The sequence below is a fragment of the Malania oleifera genome, chromosome 6 (genome assembly GCF_029873635.1).
Source record: "Malania oleifera isolate guangnan ecotype guangnan chromosome 6, ASM2987363v1, whole genome shotgun sequence".
Taxonomy (NCBI): Eukaryota; Viridiplantae; Streptophyta; class Magnoliopsida; order Santalales; family Ximeniaceae; genus Malania; species Malania oleifera.
In genome coordinates this window covers 91,878,573-91,894,588 of record NC_080422.1, presented here as the reverse complement: position 1 = coordinate 91,894,588, position 16,016 = coordinate 91,878,573, and the positions used below count along the sequence as shown (strand labels likewise).

The 16,016-nt window shown below is 38.7% G+C and overlaps 1 protein-coding gene across 2 annotated transcripts in view; it reads left to right on the top strand.

The window, feature by feature from the left end:
• Window positions 1-411: 411 nt before the first annotated feature.
• The window catches only part of LOC131158076 (golgin candidate 1), a 46,162-nt gene continuing 30,557 nt past the window's right edge, over window positions 412-16,016 (top strand). Inside the window, exon 1 of one of the 2 annotated variants that reach the window (XM_058112642.1) lies at window positions 412-757. In XM_058112642.1, the coding sequence (XP_057968625.1) occupies window positions 730-757 (28 nt within the window). In that variant the 5' untranslated portion in view covers window positions 412-729. The remainder of the gene's footprint in view (window positions 758-16,016) is intronic. The other variant, XM_058112643.1, reaches the window with a different exon arrangement.

The window sequence follows — 16,016 nt, the reverse complement described above, 5'->3', positions numbered from 1 at the left end:
CGTCGCCTATCCGCTCGATCTCTTCTCAAATCTCGCAGGTTGAACCTGCGAGATTCACCACGTGTCACGATCGCTCGTAACCTCGCAGCCACGCGTCGCCTCTCCGTTCGATCGCTTCTCAAATCTCGCAGGTTGGACCTGCAAGATTTCTTCACCCGTCGCCACACGTCACGTTACCCCTATTTCTTTCTTTCCACGCGTCGATGGCAGAGTGGCCATCAGTTTAAATCTCGCAGCTTCATGCTGCGAGATTATGTGAGCATTATTTTGAGAAAAAATTTCCTGTTCAGAGTATTATTTCATGCTGCGAGATTACGTGAGCATTATTTTGGGAAAAAATTCCCTGTTCAGAGTATTATTTTATATTTTATTTATTTTTAATTATAAAACGGGAAAAAACTCACTAAGTTTGGGCGGCCCAAATTAGAGAAAAACCGAAAGCACGATGACACTGAATCATTTCTCTATTTCTTCGCTTTCACTCCGAACACGCCCCCACCTGGCCAGCGACTTCCTTCAGATGCACACATTGGCGGAGTGATACAGTTCCTCGCTGCAAATCGACAATCTCCTTGAAACGCCATCGACATTGAGCTCTCGACCTCACAGAGATCATTCCAGCTATTGAAATCGAGGCGTTGGAGTGGATTCGGCGGTTAACAGTAGAGGACCTCCATTGATGGATCTCTAGGGCACCACCATTGCTCGGGTCCAGCTTCTCTGTATCCAATGGCTTCGTGGCTCAAAGCTGCAGAAGGTGTGGTTCCGAATTTTAATGACTTCGGAGCTATTTATTCTTTAAATTTATTTAATAAATTTTAAAATCGATCAGATTAGTTCTTCAAATCGTATTTTTTTAAAACTGGATCCAGATACAATTATATAATTTTTGTCATTCTTTTATTTCGGTAACTAGCTTCAACGTGCGTAATCTCCCGGTCATACATTTTGGTGGTTTATCTACTTTGTTTTATGGATAGGTTTATGTAGATGCTGTTGGTTGAGACATTAGAAAATGGTAGAGATCGACTTGAGTGACAACGGAAGTTTTAGAATGTCGTCATTTTAAGAATCATAGAACTGTGCATTACTATTTGAAATACAGCGGTGGCCTCTAATTGAGTAACTTTCATGGACACCAAACATGTTATTGGAGCTTAATTCTACATATCTAGAGGTACGTGGGATATAGAGAGGGAATTCTTCTAATTTCCTGTCGACTTTAAAGTGGCTTGCATAAATATTAAATGAATAGTAAAGCTAACGCAATTATATTAAAAAATATTCTGTATCTCATAGCTACCCTATGAATTTGTGGCTAAGCCATAACTACAATTCATATTTCTGATATATATATTTAAGCCCAAAATATACAACAGTAACAACCAAGCCTTTAAATCCCAGCTACATGAATCCTTTTCCGCCATTTTGCATGATCTAGGACAATATCCTCCAAAAGTTTGAGGCTTCAAATCCTTTTGTACTGTCTCAATAGAAGCTATTTGAAATTTACCTCTCTCCATCCTTCTATCAATAACAACAAGTAACTCACCTCTCCTCTTCAATGCGTTATTTGGCCTACACTACAAGTGCCCAAACCATCTTATCCACTCTTTCCTTATGTTTTACAGTTGTTACACTTAATTTAACATTCCTTGATTTATCTTTTATAGTTATGCACAATGTTACCTAGAACATGGAATGATATGGAATGTTAGGGCCTAGGGGTATACGACTATACATATATAGATAAACTAGTGAAAATTGTTTGATGATACTCGCATATTTTGGAGAGGATGTTGAGGTATTTCTAATTCTATAGTCCAAGTTTGCTATATGGTGTATGCTATATGGATCCGAGAGTTGGGAAACTAAAAAGAAACATATCCAAAAAATAGAAGTTACATAAATGAGAAGGTGAAGATGGAAGAGCTATGCAACTTACCATTCCTTAATTTATCATAAGGGAGGTAGGTGTAATATTAGTGGTATAACGAGGCTCCTTTCTTCGAATGTTTGGGGACTAGGGAGTGGTGGTAAGTGTGGAGTGGTGAAACATTTAGTTAATAGAGTTTCATGTGATATATTTTTCGTCGAGGAATCTAAATTATGGGAGGTAGATGTTTATTTATTTAGGGGTATTGGGGAGTAAAGCTTTAGAGACTGGGTGTTTTACCTTCCTATGTTTTCATGTATTAGAGACTATATAGTTGGATCTTTTTCCTTGTCCACATTGTTAGATGAGAGGGTTTTGAGGGAGTGGTGGTTTGCATTTGTTTATGGGTGCATCTTGTACTTCTTGTAGGATTCTTTTTTTTGGATGAGTTGGCTGATTGATTTGGCCTTTGTAGCCCACATTGGGCGGTTGGAAGGGATTTTAAGGGGTGGGCGAGGTTTAGATTTATGAATAAATTGAAGCTTGTGAAAAAAACATTTTGAAATTGTGAAATAGATGTTCTTTGGCAACATAAAAAGAGGGAAAATGTTATTCTTTCTAAGATTGAGTGTTTGGATAAATGGGAGGATTGTGGTTTGGCAAGTGGCTAGTAATGATTTGGAGATGATCCTTTTTGGAGAGGACATCAGTTGGAGACAAAAGTTTAGGATAAAGTAGGCGACATAGAGGGGGGTTGTGCAAAGCTATTCCACAAGGCAGCTAATGGGAGGAGGAAACGCCTCATTAAATTTGGTGAATGTGGTGGTCGTAGACAAATAGTGGATGCCATTTTGGTGGCTAATGAGGTGGTGGAGGATATTCGTAGGAGGAAGAAGAGGGGTTTCATTTTTAAATTGGATTTTAAGATGGCCAATGATGGAATTAGTTGGATTTTTTTGGATAATTTTTTTGTGAGCAAGGTTTTTGATGAGCGTTAACACTAGTGATTAGGCGGTTGTTTGTCTAATGTATGGTTCTTGGTATTAGTGAATGGGGAAGCTAAGTCTTGGTTTAGGGCTTTGAGAGAAATTTGACAGGGTGATCCACTTTCCCCTTTTCTGTTTGCTTTAGTAGCCAATGTGTTAGAGTAGAATGGTGGACTGGGTTGTGGATAGGGGGATGGTGAAGGGGTTGGAAGTGGGGAGAGAGGGAGTGGTGGGTTCTCGTCTTCAATTTGTAGATGATACTACTTTCTTTTTAGAGGATCACAATCCTTCTTTTAGGTGTGCCATGGGTGTCCTCAAAGTCTTTGAGAGAATTTCGGGGCTTAAAATAATGATGGGGAAGAGTGGTTTGGCAAGTATTAATGTGCCTATTGATCAAGTTACGGAGCAGTCATTGAGTGTTGGGTGTGGTATTTTGAAGTGGCCTTTGACTTATTTTGGGGTCCCTTTGGAGGACAATCCTAGAAGTGCGAGGTTTTGGAATCTGGTAGTGGAGAATGTGGCTAAGAGGCTTGATGGTTGGAAGGGGGCACTTTCTTACTTAGGGGGTAGAATCACCCTTATCTAGCCCTACTTGTCTAGTATTCCGTTATATTATTTGTCTATTTTTAGGATTCCAATGGAGATTGCTAAGAAAATTGAGAAAATCACGAGGGATTTCATATGGTCTAGAGTTAGGGGATTTAGGGATCATTTAGTAAGGTGGGATGAGGTTTGTAGGTCTAAATTGGAGGGAGGGCTTGGTCTTGCAAATTTGGTGTTCAAAACATTGCCCTTTTAGCTAAGTGGTTACGGCATTTTCCCTTTGAAGATCACTCCCTTTGGCATAGTGTGATTAAAAGTAGTATGGTTTGGGTGAGAATAGGTGGGGTACTATGTGATTTTCATTGAACTGAACTGTACATTTTTTTGAAATATGTTATACATTGCTTTTGCATTTAGGATAATAGGTCTTGAATCTTAAATGGATTCTGGTTATGGAAACTCTGGCTCTGCAAAGAAAGATGCTTGCTGCATGGAAGTATGCACATTTGGATGATAAAAAAAATAGAAATAATTTGACTTGTAATTTTTGTGGCAAAGTCACAATAGGAGGAATATTTCGGGCAAAACAACATATTGCCGGAGGATTTTGATATGTAAAAACAATGCTCCAAGTGCCCTGCTCATCTTTGTGAGGAGATTAGGGAGTATATGTTGAAGAAAGATATACAAAAGGAGGAAAATGAGTTATTGACCGACTTTGATGACATACATCGTTATGGTGAAGATGAAGAGGATGAAGTTTAGGAAATTGACTCTCGTGGCAAGAGAGTGCTTAGTAGTGGAATTGGAAGTTGAAGTTCATACCAATCCCCATTGAAGAAACCAAAACAAAAGGGCTTGTTATTTACTCTTGATCCAAAGAAAGTGGTTCAAGCTAGGAAAGAAGGGAAGATGAAGCAAACCTCAAGAAATGAGGCATGCAAAAAAGAATTAAGGCAAAAGGCAATGGCGGATTTTTCTAGGTGGATGTATGATGCTGGAATACCATTTGATGGTGTGCATTTGGACAGCTTTGCAGTGGCACTTGAATTGATTAGGCAATATGGTTGGAATAAAGCCGCTTAGCTATCATTAAGTGAGAGTTCTTTTCCTAAAGAAGGAAATTAGTCAAACGAAAGAGTTGCTGAAGGTCCACAAGGAGGAATGGGCAAAATATGGATGCTCGATTATGTTTGATGGTTGGAAAGATTCGGTTGCTAATAAGGACATAATAAACCTCGTAGTGAACTCTCCAAGGGGATAAAGTCTATTGATGCTTCTAATATTGTCAAGAATGCATATAGAATGTACAAATTACTTGATGATATGGTGGAGGAAATTGGAGAATCAAATGTGATTCAAGTAGTAATTGATAATGCTTCAAACTATGTTACAATATGTAAGAACTTATTTCTAGAACTACATTCTATAATGTATATGTTGTTTATTTTAATATTTTAATGGCTTCACTCCTTGATTTTTGAATAGGGAGATTGTTGGAAGTAAAGAGGCCACATTTATATTGGATACTGTGTGTTGCCCATTGCCTCGTTTTAATATTGGAGGATATTGGGAAGATGCCTACAATTCATACAACTTTGAAAAGGGTAATATTTTTGAATGGTTATATTTATGACCTTGTTGGTGTGGTGAACTTGATGACAGAGTTCACTGGAGGAAAAGAGTTATTAAGGCCTGTAGTTACAAGATTTGCAACTGCCTTCATCACTCTTCATTTGATCCACCTTCAAAAGAACAACTTGAGGAAGATGCTTACTTTTGAAGATTAGAATACTACTAAATGGGCAAAGGAGGTAGTTGGAAAAAGAACAACTAGTATTGTTTTGATGCCTACCTTTTGGAGTACCATTGTCTATGCTCTTAAATAGACAAACCCACTTGTCCGTGTATTTTATTTGGTTGATGGGAAAAGAAACCTACAGTGGGATATATTTATGAAGCAATGGATAGGGCTAAGGAAGCCATAGTTAAGGCTTTCAGTGAGAGAAAGGATAAATTCAAGTAGGCATTTGAAATTATTGATACGAGGTGGGGATGCCAACTGCATCAACCTTTGCATGCACTTGCACACTACTTGAACTTGGAATATTTCTATTCAAACCCGTACATTTTGCAAGATAAAGAAATCATGGCGGGTTTGTACAAATGCATTACAAGGTTGGTGCCAACCCATGAATTGCAAGAAAGTTTTACATGAGTTGGAAAGTTACACTAGCGCTAGTGGCCTCTTTGGAATTGATTTGTCAGTGAGACAAAGGAAGATAAAAGCACTGGGTAAAGTTGCATTTTTATTACCTCTTTCTATCTAAAATTTTTTTTGCTACTTAGCTAGTAGATATTCATTTAAAATTAATTTTGTAACAGCGCAATGGTGGATATCATTTGGATCATTGGCTCCAAACCTGCAAAAGTTTGTTGTGAAAATCCTTAGCCTCATGTCTAGTGCTACCAGTTGTGAAAGAAATTGGAGCATATTCGAACATGTATGTCATAAAGATATTGTGGAAAAGAACATTAACCATCAGCCGGTCCAGCCTACTACTTTTTGGGATCATTATTTACTATATACTTCAAACTTCTTGCAGCTTCATAGCAAAAGGAGAATAGGCTAGCCTAGCAATGCTTGAATGATTTGGTATTTGTGAAATATAATCGAACTTGGAGGTGTCGATACAACAAGCATGACACCATTGATCCCATCCTTCTAAAGGACATTGATGATAGTAATGAGTGGTTGATTGGTAGGATGGATGGCGATTCTGATGAGGATGATGAACTTGTGTTTGAAGATGTTGTTTTGACTTGGTGTTTTTTTGCCAAAGCTGCTGGAGTAATTAACCCCTGCATCGCACTAGATCAAGAATAAGTGTGAATATGTCATCATCTTCTAAAGGAAGAGCTTCATCTAGCATTGCTAGGGGCCGAACTATAGTGTTGGAACATGTAGATGAGGATGAGATCCAAGTTGATAGTGCAAAGGAGACAGAAGAGGAAAAAGATGGAGAAGAAAATTCTGATGATGAAGAGGAAGATGATGATATCTTGGCAGACTTAGTTGATGATGAGTGATAACTGATGATTGAGGAGGATTTTTAGATTTTAGACTTTGAAATGTTTTATTGTACTCTTTTCTTCTGATATTGAACCATGTTGATGCTTTTGGGCCTTTGGCCTGGCGATTTCATTTCCTTTCTATTTTGAAGCTTGAACTCTTGCGTGCGTAATTACTTATGTTGAATTATGCTTGTTTCACTTGGAACTTGGTACTTGGTTGTCATAATTTCTGTGCATTTATGTTTTGGTATTGAATATTTTGGCATTTTTAATTCTAATATTACTATTGATGTGTTCATATATCAATTATCCATCAAATAGGCATTTTTACACAATTTTAATAATTGTGTGCCTTACCTTCGTGAGGTGCGTGCCTTCACTTGGCGCCTCGCACCTTAGCTTTGACTCCCAGTACACTTTGTGCCTTGCACCTTTGACTACTATGGAGCCCAGGGGATCTTTTTCTCAAATTTATCCCTTGTTACACATCACATTAAATTTATGGTTGGGATGGTTTCTCAAATTTGATTTTGGAAAGATCCATGGCTAGGGAATGATATTCTAGCTACATCTTTTCCTTGTTTTTTTGTTTGAGCTTAGGGAAAGATAATATGATTTCCTTCTTTGTGGTTGACTTGGGCACCCCTTTGGTTTCTTGGAACTTTCATTTTAGATCTCTTAACGAGGGACAGGTGTTGGAACTTTATCCTTGTTGCCGTTATTGAATAATTGTCATCTTTCTTTAGCTAGGGATACCTTGTCTTGGGTCTTGGATCATTAGGGGTGTATTCTTGTAAGTCCTTTTTAGAGTTTTTGACCCATTCTAATTCTTGTGATCCCCTATATTCATTTATTTGGAAGGCCAAAACTCCCCCAAAAGTTAAGGCTTTCATATGGTTGATTATGCTTAGTAAAATCAATACCAATAACCTATTGCAGATTAGGAGACCTTTGAAGGTTTTATCTCCTGATGTTTGCATGCTTATTTGAATTTTGAAATGGCACCTCACCTATTTTTACATTGTGTGCTTGGAGCATCTAGAATAAATTAGCAGGCATGATGGGAGAATCTTGGTTTTCCTGGCATTGGTGTAGTAATTGTTGTCTATTTCTTTTGTGGGGTTTGGTAGAAGGAAGGAGAGGGTAGCACTTTTGAAATGCAAATCTTTGCAGTGCTGAGAGGATTATGGTTGGAGTGTAATGCATGGATTTTTTCTAGGAGAAAATTGAATTGGCAGCTGGTGTGGGATAAGGTTTATTTCCTAGCATATTTATGGTACCTAGAATGGAAGAATCTTCTTCTTTGAATATTATTTTTTTTCCCAATTTTTTTTGTTTTGTTAGTTTATTTTTTCTAGATTAATCCATAATTTGGACCATTGAAGTCTTTTTCTCCTTCTTGTAAATTCTCCTCTTATCAATGAAATCTCTTCTTTTGCAAAAGGATTTGATGAATAAGATCAACCTTGATATTTTGTTTCTTCAAAAGACAAAATTAGGTGAGATTGATTCCCTTGTCTTTAGGAGTATTTGGGATGATACATTCAAGGAGTAGGTTTTTTTCCCATCCATAGGAGTTTCGGAGGCCAATTAGTGGCGTGGGACACTAGGTACATGCAAAGATAGCATTTCTGGTTATTTCTCCTTTGTCGTCTTACTTGTGCTTAGGGTGTAGGGGATTGGTGATTTACCACCATTTATGGTCTTGCTCAACATTCCTAATGGGAAGATTTTATTATAGAGCTAGCTAGTCTATACGGGCTTTATGACCTGTATTGGGTGGTGGGGGTGATTTTAATGTTATAGAACCTTTAGGGAGAAGTTTGGGGGCTTTAGGGTGATTAGTAGCATGGGACTTTTTTTACTCTTTATTAGGGATTGTGGTCTTAGGGATATTACTTTGAACAATGGTCATTTCACTTGGGTGGCTTTTGGGGATAGATAGGCCTTGACTCGCATAGATAGATTCCAAAATTCTGATGCATGGGAGGACCTTTTCCCAAATGTTGTTCAAGAGACTTTAGTTAGGCCTGCTTATAACCATTGTCCTATTATTTTGGAGTCCAACCTTATTCAGTGGGGACCAATTCACTTTAGATTTGAGAACATGTGGTTTACACACCCTTCTTTTTGCGATTCTATTAGAGTTTGGTGGAGAGAATGCCGCATTCGGGGTTAGGAGGGCTATAAGTTGATGAGGAAATTGAAAAATTGAAAGTTTGGAACAACGAAGTGCTTGGAGATATTAGGGGAAAGAAAAATGATAATTTGATGGATATTAGCAGTTTGGATAGACTGGAGGAGTATGGTTTATTAGGGTAGGAAGATAGAGTTAGAAGGGTTCATCTTAGTAGAGATCTGGGGGTTCTACTTATGAGGGAGGAGTGGAGTTGGCGTTAGAAATCTAGAACTAATTGGTTTTGAGAAGGGGATTGTAATTCTAGGCTCTTCGATGGGGTGGCTAATGGGAGGAGAAGGAAGAACTTCATTGCGGAGTTAGATGTTGATTTGGGGAGACGGTGAGAGATCAGAATCATATAGGGAGGAGGTTACAAATTTCTATAAAGGTTTGTATCAAGATGAGTGCGGGAATATAGTAATGGTGGAGGGGTTGGATTGGAAACCTATTGGGGGGAGAGGTGGCTAAGTGGTTGAATAGACCGTTTGATTTGAGAAAAAATAGGAGGCTGTGTTCGATATGGACTGGGGAAAAGCACGAGGCCCAGATGGTTTCACTATGGTTTTTTTTTCAAGATAATTTGGAAGTGGTCAAAGAGGATGTCATGAATTTTTTGAGGAATTTCTTAGGAATGGAAAGGTGTGCAGGAGCAGATTAACTGGGGTTGATGAATGTGGTCAAGAGGAGGATTTGGGAGTCTTTGGTGTAAGTGGATAGGAGGGTGCCTCAATTCTGCCAATATGACAGTGAATTTTAATGGTCAGCCTATGGATTGGTTTAACATCTTGAAGGGGTTGAGACAAGGGGATCCATTATCCCTTTTCTTGTTCACTCTGGTTGTGGATGTCTTGAGCAGGTTGGTATCCCATGCTCAGGATCTGGGAATTATTAGCGGTCTTTTCTATAGGTGGAGAGGAAGTGGAGGTGCCTCTTCTTCAGTTTGCAGATGATACCATCTTTTTTCTAGAGAATGATGCAGCAAAGTTTCATAAGATTCTTGTGCTACTTAGAATTTTTGAGAGAATTTTGAGCTTAAAAATCAACTTCTCTAAGAGTGGCCTAGTGGGTATCAGTCTGTGTGAGTCTCTTAGATTTTAGCAGGTTGTGAATCCCTTTATTGGCCGTTTTCATATCTTGGCCTTCCTCTTGGGGAATTCCTCTGTCTGATGCTTTTCGGGATCCTGTGATTGAGAGAGTGGACAATAGATTGGACGGTTGGAAGAAGGTTTGTCTCTCATGAGGAGGTAGAATTATGCTGATTAGTGCCTCCCTAGCCAACATTCCCATTTATTACCTTTCCCTTTTCTATTACCTTCTAGGTTACTAGCTAGGAAGTTGGAAAAGACCATGAGGGATTTTTTATGGTTTGGTAGTAGGGAGAAAAAATGGGATCACCTGGTTTGTTGGGATGTTGTTAGGAAGCCTAATTCTGAAGGGGGTCTGGGTCTTGGTAACATGGTTTCTAAAATCATTTCGTTAATTGGGAAATGGTTATGGAGGTTACCTTTAGAACTTAATTCCTTATGGCATAAAATAATAAAGAGTAAATATGGTTTGCACAAGAATGGGTGGGATTCAAAAGGAAGTGGCATTGCTACGCTACTCTTGCAAGTCCTTGGATGTTTGTTTCATAGGGAGCTTGCCTTTTCATTCCTTTTACTTGTTTCAAAGTGGGGATTGGGGTCAAATTTCGTTTTTGGAGGATGCTTAGGTTGGTGAGTCTTTGTCGGAGTTGTTGGTGCCATATTGCCATGCTTGTTTAGACTTTCCTCGCACCAATTTCAGCTTTTTATTTCAATGAAGGAGGCTTTTTTTCTTGGGATTTCCATTTTTTTAGGAGTCTTAATGAGAGGGGGCTTGATGATTAACTCATTTGCAGGAGGAACAAGGCTTTGGATTGGGGACACCCAGGTTCCTTCTCTTCAAAGTCTTTTTTCTCAAATCATACAAAATCCGCAAATCGTAGCCCTTTCTTGTTAAATAAAGTTGTTTGGAAAGAAAAATTCAATTTAAAGTCCGGGCTTTCATTTGGACTCTCATACTCAACAAGATTAATTCAAAAGATGTGCTATAGATCAGGAGGTCCTACAAAGCTCTTAGTCTGATATTTGTATGCTGTGCAGTGGTTCAAATGACAGTTCTAGCTATTCCTTCATTGTAAGGTGGCGAGATGCATGTGGAATAATCTGTTTTCATTTTTTGGAGAAGAGCGGGTAACTCTGGAATCTATTTTTGATTTTTCAAAGGTAACGTTTTGGGGCTTTGGGAAGAATAAAACAGGAACTTTTTTGGGTTTGCACAGTTTTTTTGGTGCTGTGGGTGATGTGGATTGAAAGTGACGCCATTATTTTCAGAGATAAGAAGGACCCTCCTACTTTACTCTGGGAGAAGTCATTTTTTACAACTCTTTTTGGGCACATACTTTTGGGATTCTTTTGTTGGTTTATCAACTTTCTGATGTCCAAGGAGATTGCAAGGCTGCTTTAATGTAATTGCATTTCTTTGTTAGTTTTCTGTTTTTTACCAACAGGATTTTTTATCCTCCATTCTCTCTAATTATTCCTTTCATTAATAGATCCTTTTTTGCTATAAAAAAAAAAAAGTTAAAGGGTGATTCAGGGTAATGTTATAGGATGAGCCCATAATTCGATTGTTGGGAAAAGGGTAAACTCTACTTTTATTGCTCTTGTTCCTAAGGAGCATTCTAGGAAGGTGAAGGACTTTCGATTAGTTTGGTTACTAGTCTACAAAATCTTGCTAAGGTTCTATCTGAGCTGTTACGAGAGGTTTTAGAGGTATTGTTACTTAGGACTAGTTTGCTTTCATTAAGGATATAATATAATAGGTGTTGTTTTAGTTGTTATTGAGGATATTAGAAGGAGGGAGGCGAGTTATTCCAAAATTGGATTTTTCAAAAGCTTATGTGATGTAGACAGCATCATGGATTTGCAGCCATGAGAGTGTGTGGGAGAGGTAGAGAAGGGAAGGGGAAGAAGAAGAAGGATGAAGATGAGTTGGGGGGGCGGGGGGGAGGGGAGAAGGAGATACGTTTGAGGAAAAAGAACTCACATCCACTTCAATTCAAGTTCATCATTAACCTGCTCCTACATGGCGTTCAAACACTATTTATAAGAAAAATGAAAGTCCATAACACTAAAAATTACACATATATCCCTAAAACAACATGAAATTACAAACACACCCCTAAAAGACACATTACAGACAAGCCCCATGAAATTACAAACACACCCCTAAAATACACATTACAGACAAGCCCCAAAATGTACACATAATCAGATACCAGTTAAACTAAACACACTATAAACTATTAACTAAACCGAACAATCCCTTGACCTTATTCTTTGAATTACTCTCCAACAAGGAATGAGCCATAGCTTGGCTTCTTGTCCTACATCAAATTTCACCTAGTAAGAAAAAATTCAGCCTTGAATTTTGAAATGTTGGAGGATTAGAAGTAAGAAGCAAACTTGGACTCTTCAACACTGTGAAAGATGGTGCTTGAGTGATGCAAGAAACCAAGTTTCCTTGGCAGCACTACAGACTTGAATTGAGAATTGGCATTAATGAACTCATTGGGAATGACAAACTCAACAATTGGAATGTCTGAGAGACTTTGGATGTCATTAAACACATGCATTTCCTTGTTTGTAGTGTCTTCAAGTTGATTAACTTTGAACTTGACCAATAATGTCAGATTCTTTGTCTTGGTTAGTTGGTAGAGCAGGCTTGAAAATGATCTTCTTATCATTTTTTATCATCAGAAAAAATCATCTCCGTATCATTATAGTGAAAGACGTATGTGTTCTCATGTCCTTTAGTTACACCTAATCATCCAACTAAGGAGAATCAAGGAATACATGGCCAATATTCATGGGTATGATCTCCACCAAGTATTGTCAAAATGGTCTCCTATTTGGATAAGATTCAAACATCAAACATGTAAAGTAGCGTTAGCAAACCAAGATAATTCATAAGGCTATGGGTGAGGCTCTGTATGAGGTCATAGTAGTCAAAGGCGCAAGGGGCACCGAGGCGTAGAGGCTACTTGGAGCCAAGGCGCGAAGTACGAGGCGAAGGCGCGCACCTCATGAAGGTGAGGCACACAATTGTTAAAATTGTGTACAATGCCTATTTGGTGGGTGATTGATATAAAAGCACATCAAGAGTTATATTAGAATTTAAAATGCCAAAACATTCAATAGTAATTATGATAACCAAGTGCCAAGTTCCAACTGAAACAAACATAGTTCAACGTAAGTAATTAGGCGCAAGAGTGCAAGCTTCAAATTAGAAATGAAATGAAATTGCTAGGCTGGAGGCCCAAAAGTCTCTTCAATTTCAAAAGAAAAGAGTACAATAAAACAGCAGCTAAATTCAGTAAAAAATGTTATACATTAATATATTTCAGATAAATGTATAGTTTGTATACTGCACTTCCAAACAAGTTACAAAGCAGCAGCTAAATCCAATAAAAAAATGTTATATATTAATTATAAAGTATGAACTTGCATTAAACTACATAATTAATTACACATTATATAATATTAACTTAGAGGCTTAATGCAAGTTAAGAAGAAGCAGCCGGCAGGAGGCAGCAGAAGTGAAGAAGAACTGAAAAAGAAGAAGAAGAAGCAGAAGAAGAAGAACTGAAAAAGAAGAAGAAGCAGAAGCAGAAGAACTGAAGAAGAAGAAGATGTAGAAGAAGAACTGAAAAAGGAAGAAGCAGAAGAAGAACTGAAGAACTATGAAGAAGAAGAAGAGGAAGAAGAACTGAAAAAGAAGAAGCATAAGAAGTACTGAAGAAGAAGAAGAAGAAGAATTGAAGAAGAAGAAGCAGAATAACTAGAGAAGAAGAAGAAGATGACAACTTACTAGTTTGAAAATCAAAGCATCCTAACGACTCACGAAGGCTCGAACCTCGAAGATGAAGGGCTCCTACTGGTTCAAAGGGGTCGAAGGCGAAAGCCTCATGCTGGTTTGAACTTTGAAGGGTTGAAGATGAAGGGCTCCTGCTGGTTTCAACTGCTTCAAAGGGTCGATTGGTCGAGGATGAATGACTCCTGCTGGTTTTGTGCTACTTCGAAGGGCAAAGATGAAGGGCTAGGGCCAGTGCAAGTCGATCTGTTGAAGGCTGGATTGCTGGAAGAGGGCTAGGGCTGGTTCTGTCTACAGTTTATTTCTTAACAACTTCAAAAATTTCAAGGTGCGACTCACTACACCTGGAGAATCAGTGTGCCTACCTGTGCCTCTTGAAGGTGGCCATGCCTAAAGAAGAATGAGGCATTAGCTTGGTTGCCTCACTGTGCCTCACGCCTAGGCATGCCTCGGGCGCACTTTTAACTACTATGGATGAGGTTGCGTATGAGTGACCTCATTTATAGAAACAACAGTGATAAGGCATCTTCCATCAATGATGATTTCGCAAACATTTTCTCCACACTTCAAGGTGTGAAAACTTGTAATTGTGCCCAAAAAGTTTAACAAATGGTATTACCTTTTTCCAAAAATTTGTCCCCATGCGATTAGTGGCAAAAAAGGAAACTCTTTCTTCGCCATACATCTCAGGCTTGCTCGACAGTGACTTTCACTTTTGATTACAGTGTCGTCTTCGATAACCCATAGGCAATACATATCTCATATTTTTAGAAGCTGAAAGCCTTAGGGAGACTTTTAACCTTCGTTGAACCTCTCTCCTTGCCTCCAACCCTTCTTCGCCTTCTTCACTGGACATCTCAAGCTTGCTTGATGGCAACATTGGCTATGTTTGAAGCATCTTCTCTGTCGAAGTAGCTTGTTCTTTGTTGAAGGGTCGAATCAAAGCTTTTCTCCGAGTTCTTTCTTGAAGGCTTAGAGGGTTTGGGTCTTTGCTCAATGATGAGTCTCTCGTCCTCTCGCGAAACAACGCTCTCACTCTCACACGAACTAGACCATGGTTGTTCCAGCAATAAATGATGTTAAAGTGCTTGGTGCAGATTGAACGTAAATCCATCAATCTGAGGTTGGAGGATGGGAAGAACTCCTTACTATGTGGGCTTGAGAACAACATCTCTTGAAATAGGCGTGGGTTAAATTCTTAGAGGCAATTTCCTGGTTTGCCGATGGTCTATCTTTTTTCATTTAGATGGAAAGGAGCTCTAGAAGCATTCATAAGAAAACCTTCATCGCTGGATGGTGATTAGGTGTAAGGGGAAGTTTTTGCATTTAGGGCTGAGGGCAAAGGTAAGAATTTTTTGGTGTTTTTTCCTTGAGGTGTAAAAAGAATTGGATGGAGATTTGTGATTGAGTTTAGTGAATTCGCAGGTCGTGGAGTCGGGTGGTGTTGGAAGAAAATGTAGTTGAAGTCTGTGTAAGTCATCTACAACCAAAAAATTTGTGTTTCCCGTGCTGGGATGATATGCGATTGAAGGAACCAGGGTGCCAGCACCAGATTATTTTGCTGATTGATCAGAGGTGAACGTCCATAAGGTGAAGGATATCTAGGGCTGGAGGTCGCTGTGAGTCTTGTAGAAACAGCTAGAGTTGCAATTGGGGACAAACAATGAGGCTATGAAGTCAGGGCCAGGTCATCTGGTACTCATCTTGGATCTGGGCCAGGTACGTGAGAAAGGAGGTGCTTCTTTCTTAACAAAGTTAGGCTATTTAATAGAAGAGGCCCAATGTTTAGACAATAGTGTTGTGGGCCTTTCTTTGGATTAAAAAATGGCTCTTTTCAACAGGGGCTGTCACAGATGGACCTTCTCTCTAATAAGGCCCATTGCAAATATATGGGATATCAGGCCCTTTCACTGTCCAATCCCATTACTAAAACATCCACTATCCTGGACAAAATTCACAGAAGCCAGGTTTGGATCAGTCAGCTATAAAAGAAAATCCAGTCCCCATCTCCAAATCTCCTAAACAAGTATAGAATGGATCAACATCCAGGACATAATTACAATGATTTTTGCTTGGTTCCGAAAATAGTTTGTGAGAAAATAATGATTATAATTTTAGTGTCAGTTTGTCTATTGATTCTGGTCTTGCAGAGGGATTAGAGGCTGGTATATCCATGACTAGTAAAAAAAGAAGAAACTGGTTTGGGTTCAAAGCATGATGCTCCAGGTTTTAATTCTGAAAAATATAAGGGTCCTAAAGCGTACACTTGTCATAAGGCTGCGCTGATGGGTGCGGAATAAGGAAATCATATGAAGCAAAGAGAGAGCATTCCATTGAGATAAGGCCAAACATTTTAAGGAGAGATTCTGAAGGAGAGTTGAGTATCTTGGAAGATACAATTGCTGAAATAAAGGCAAGTGATGAAGTTAGCACAGGAAAGGACGCTAAGAAATGAGAAGAT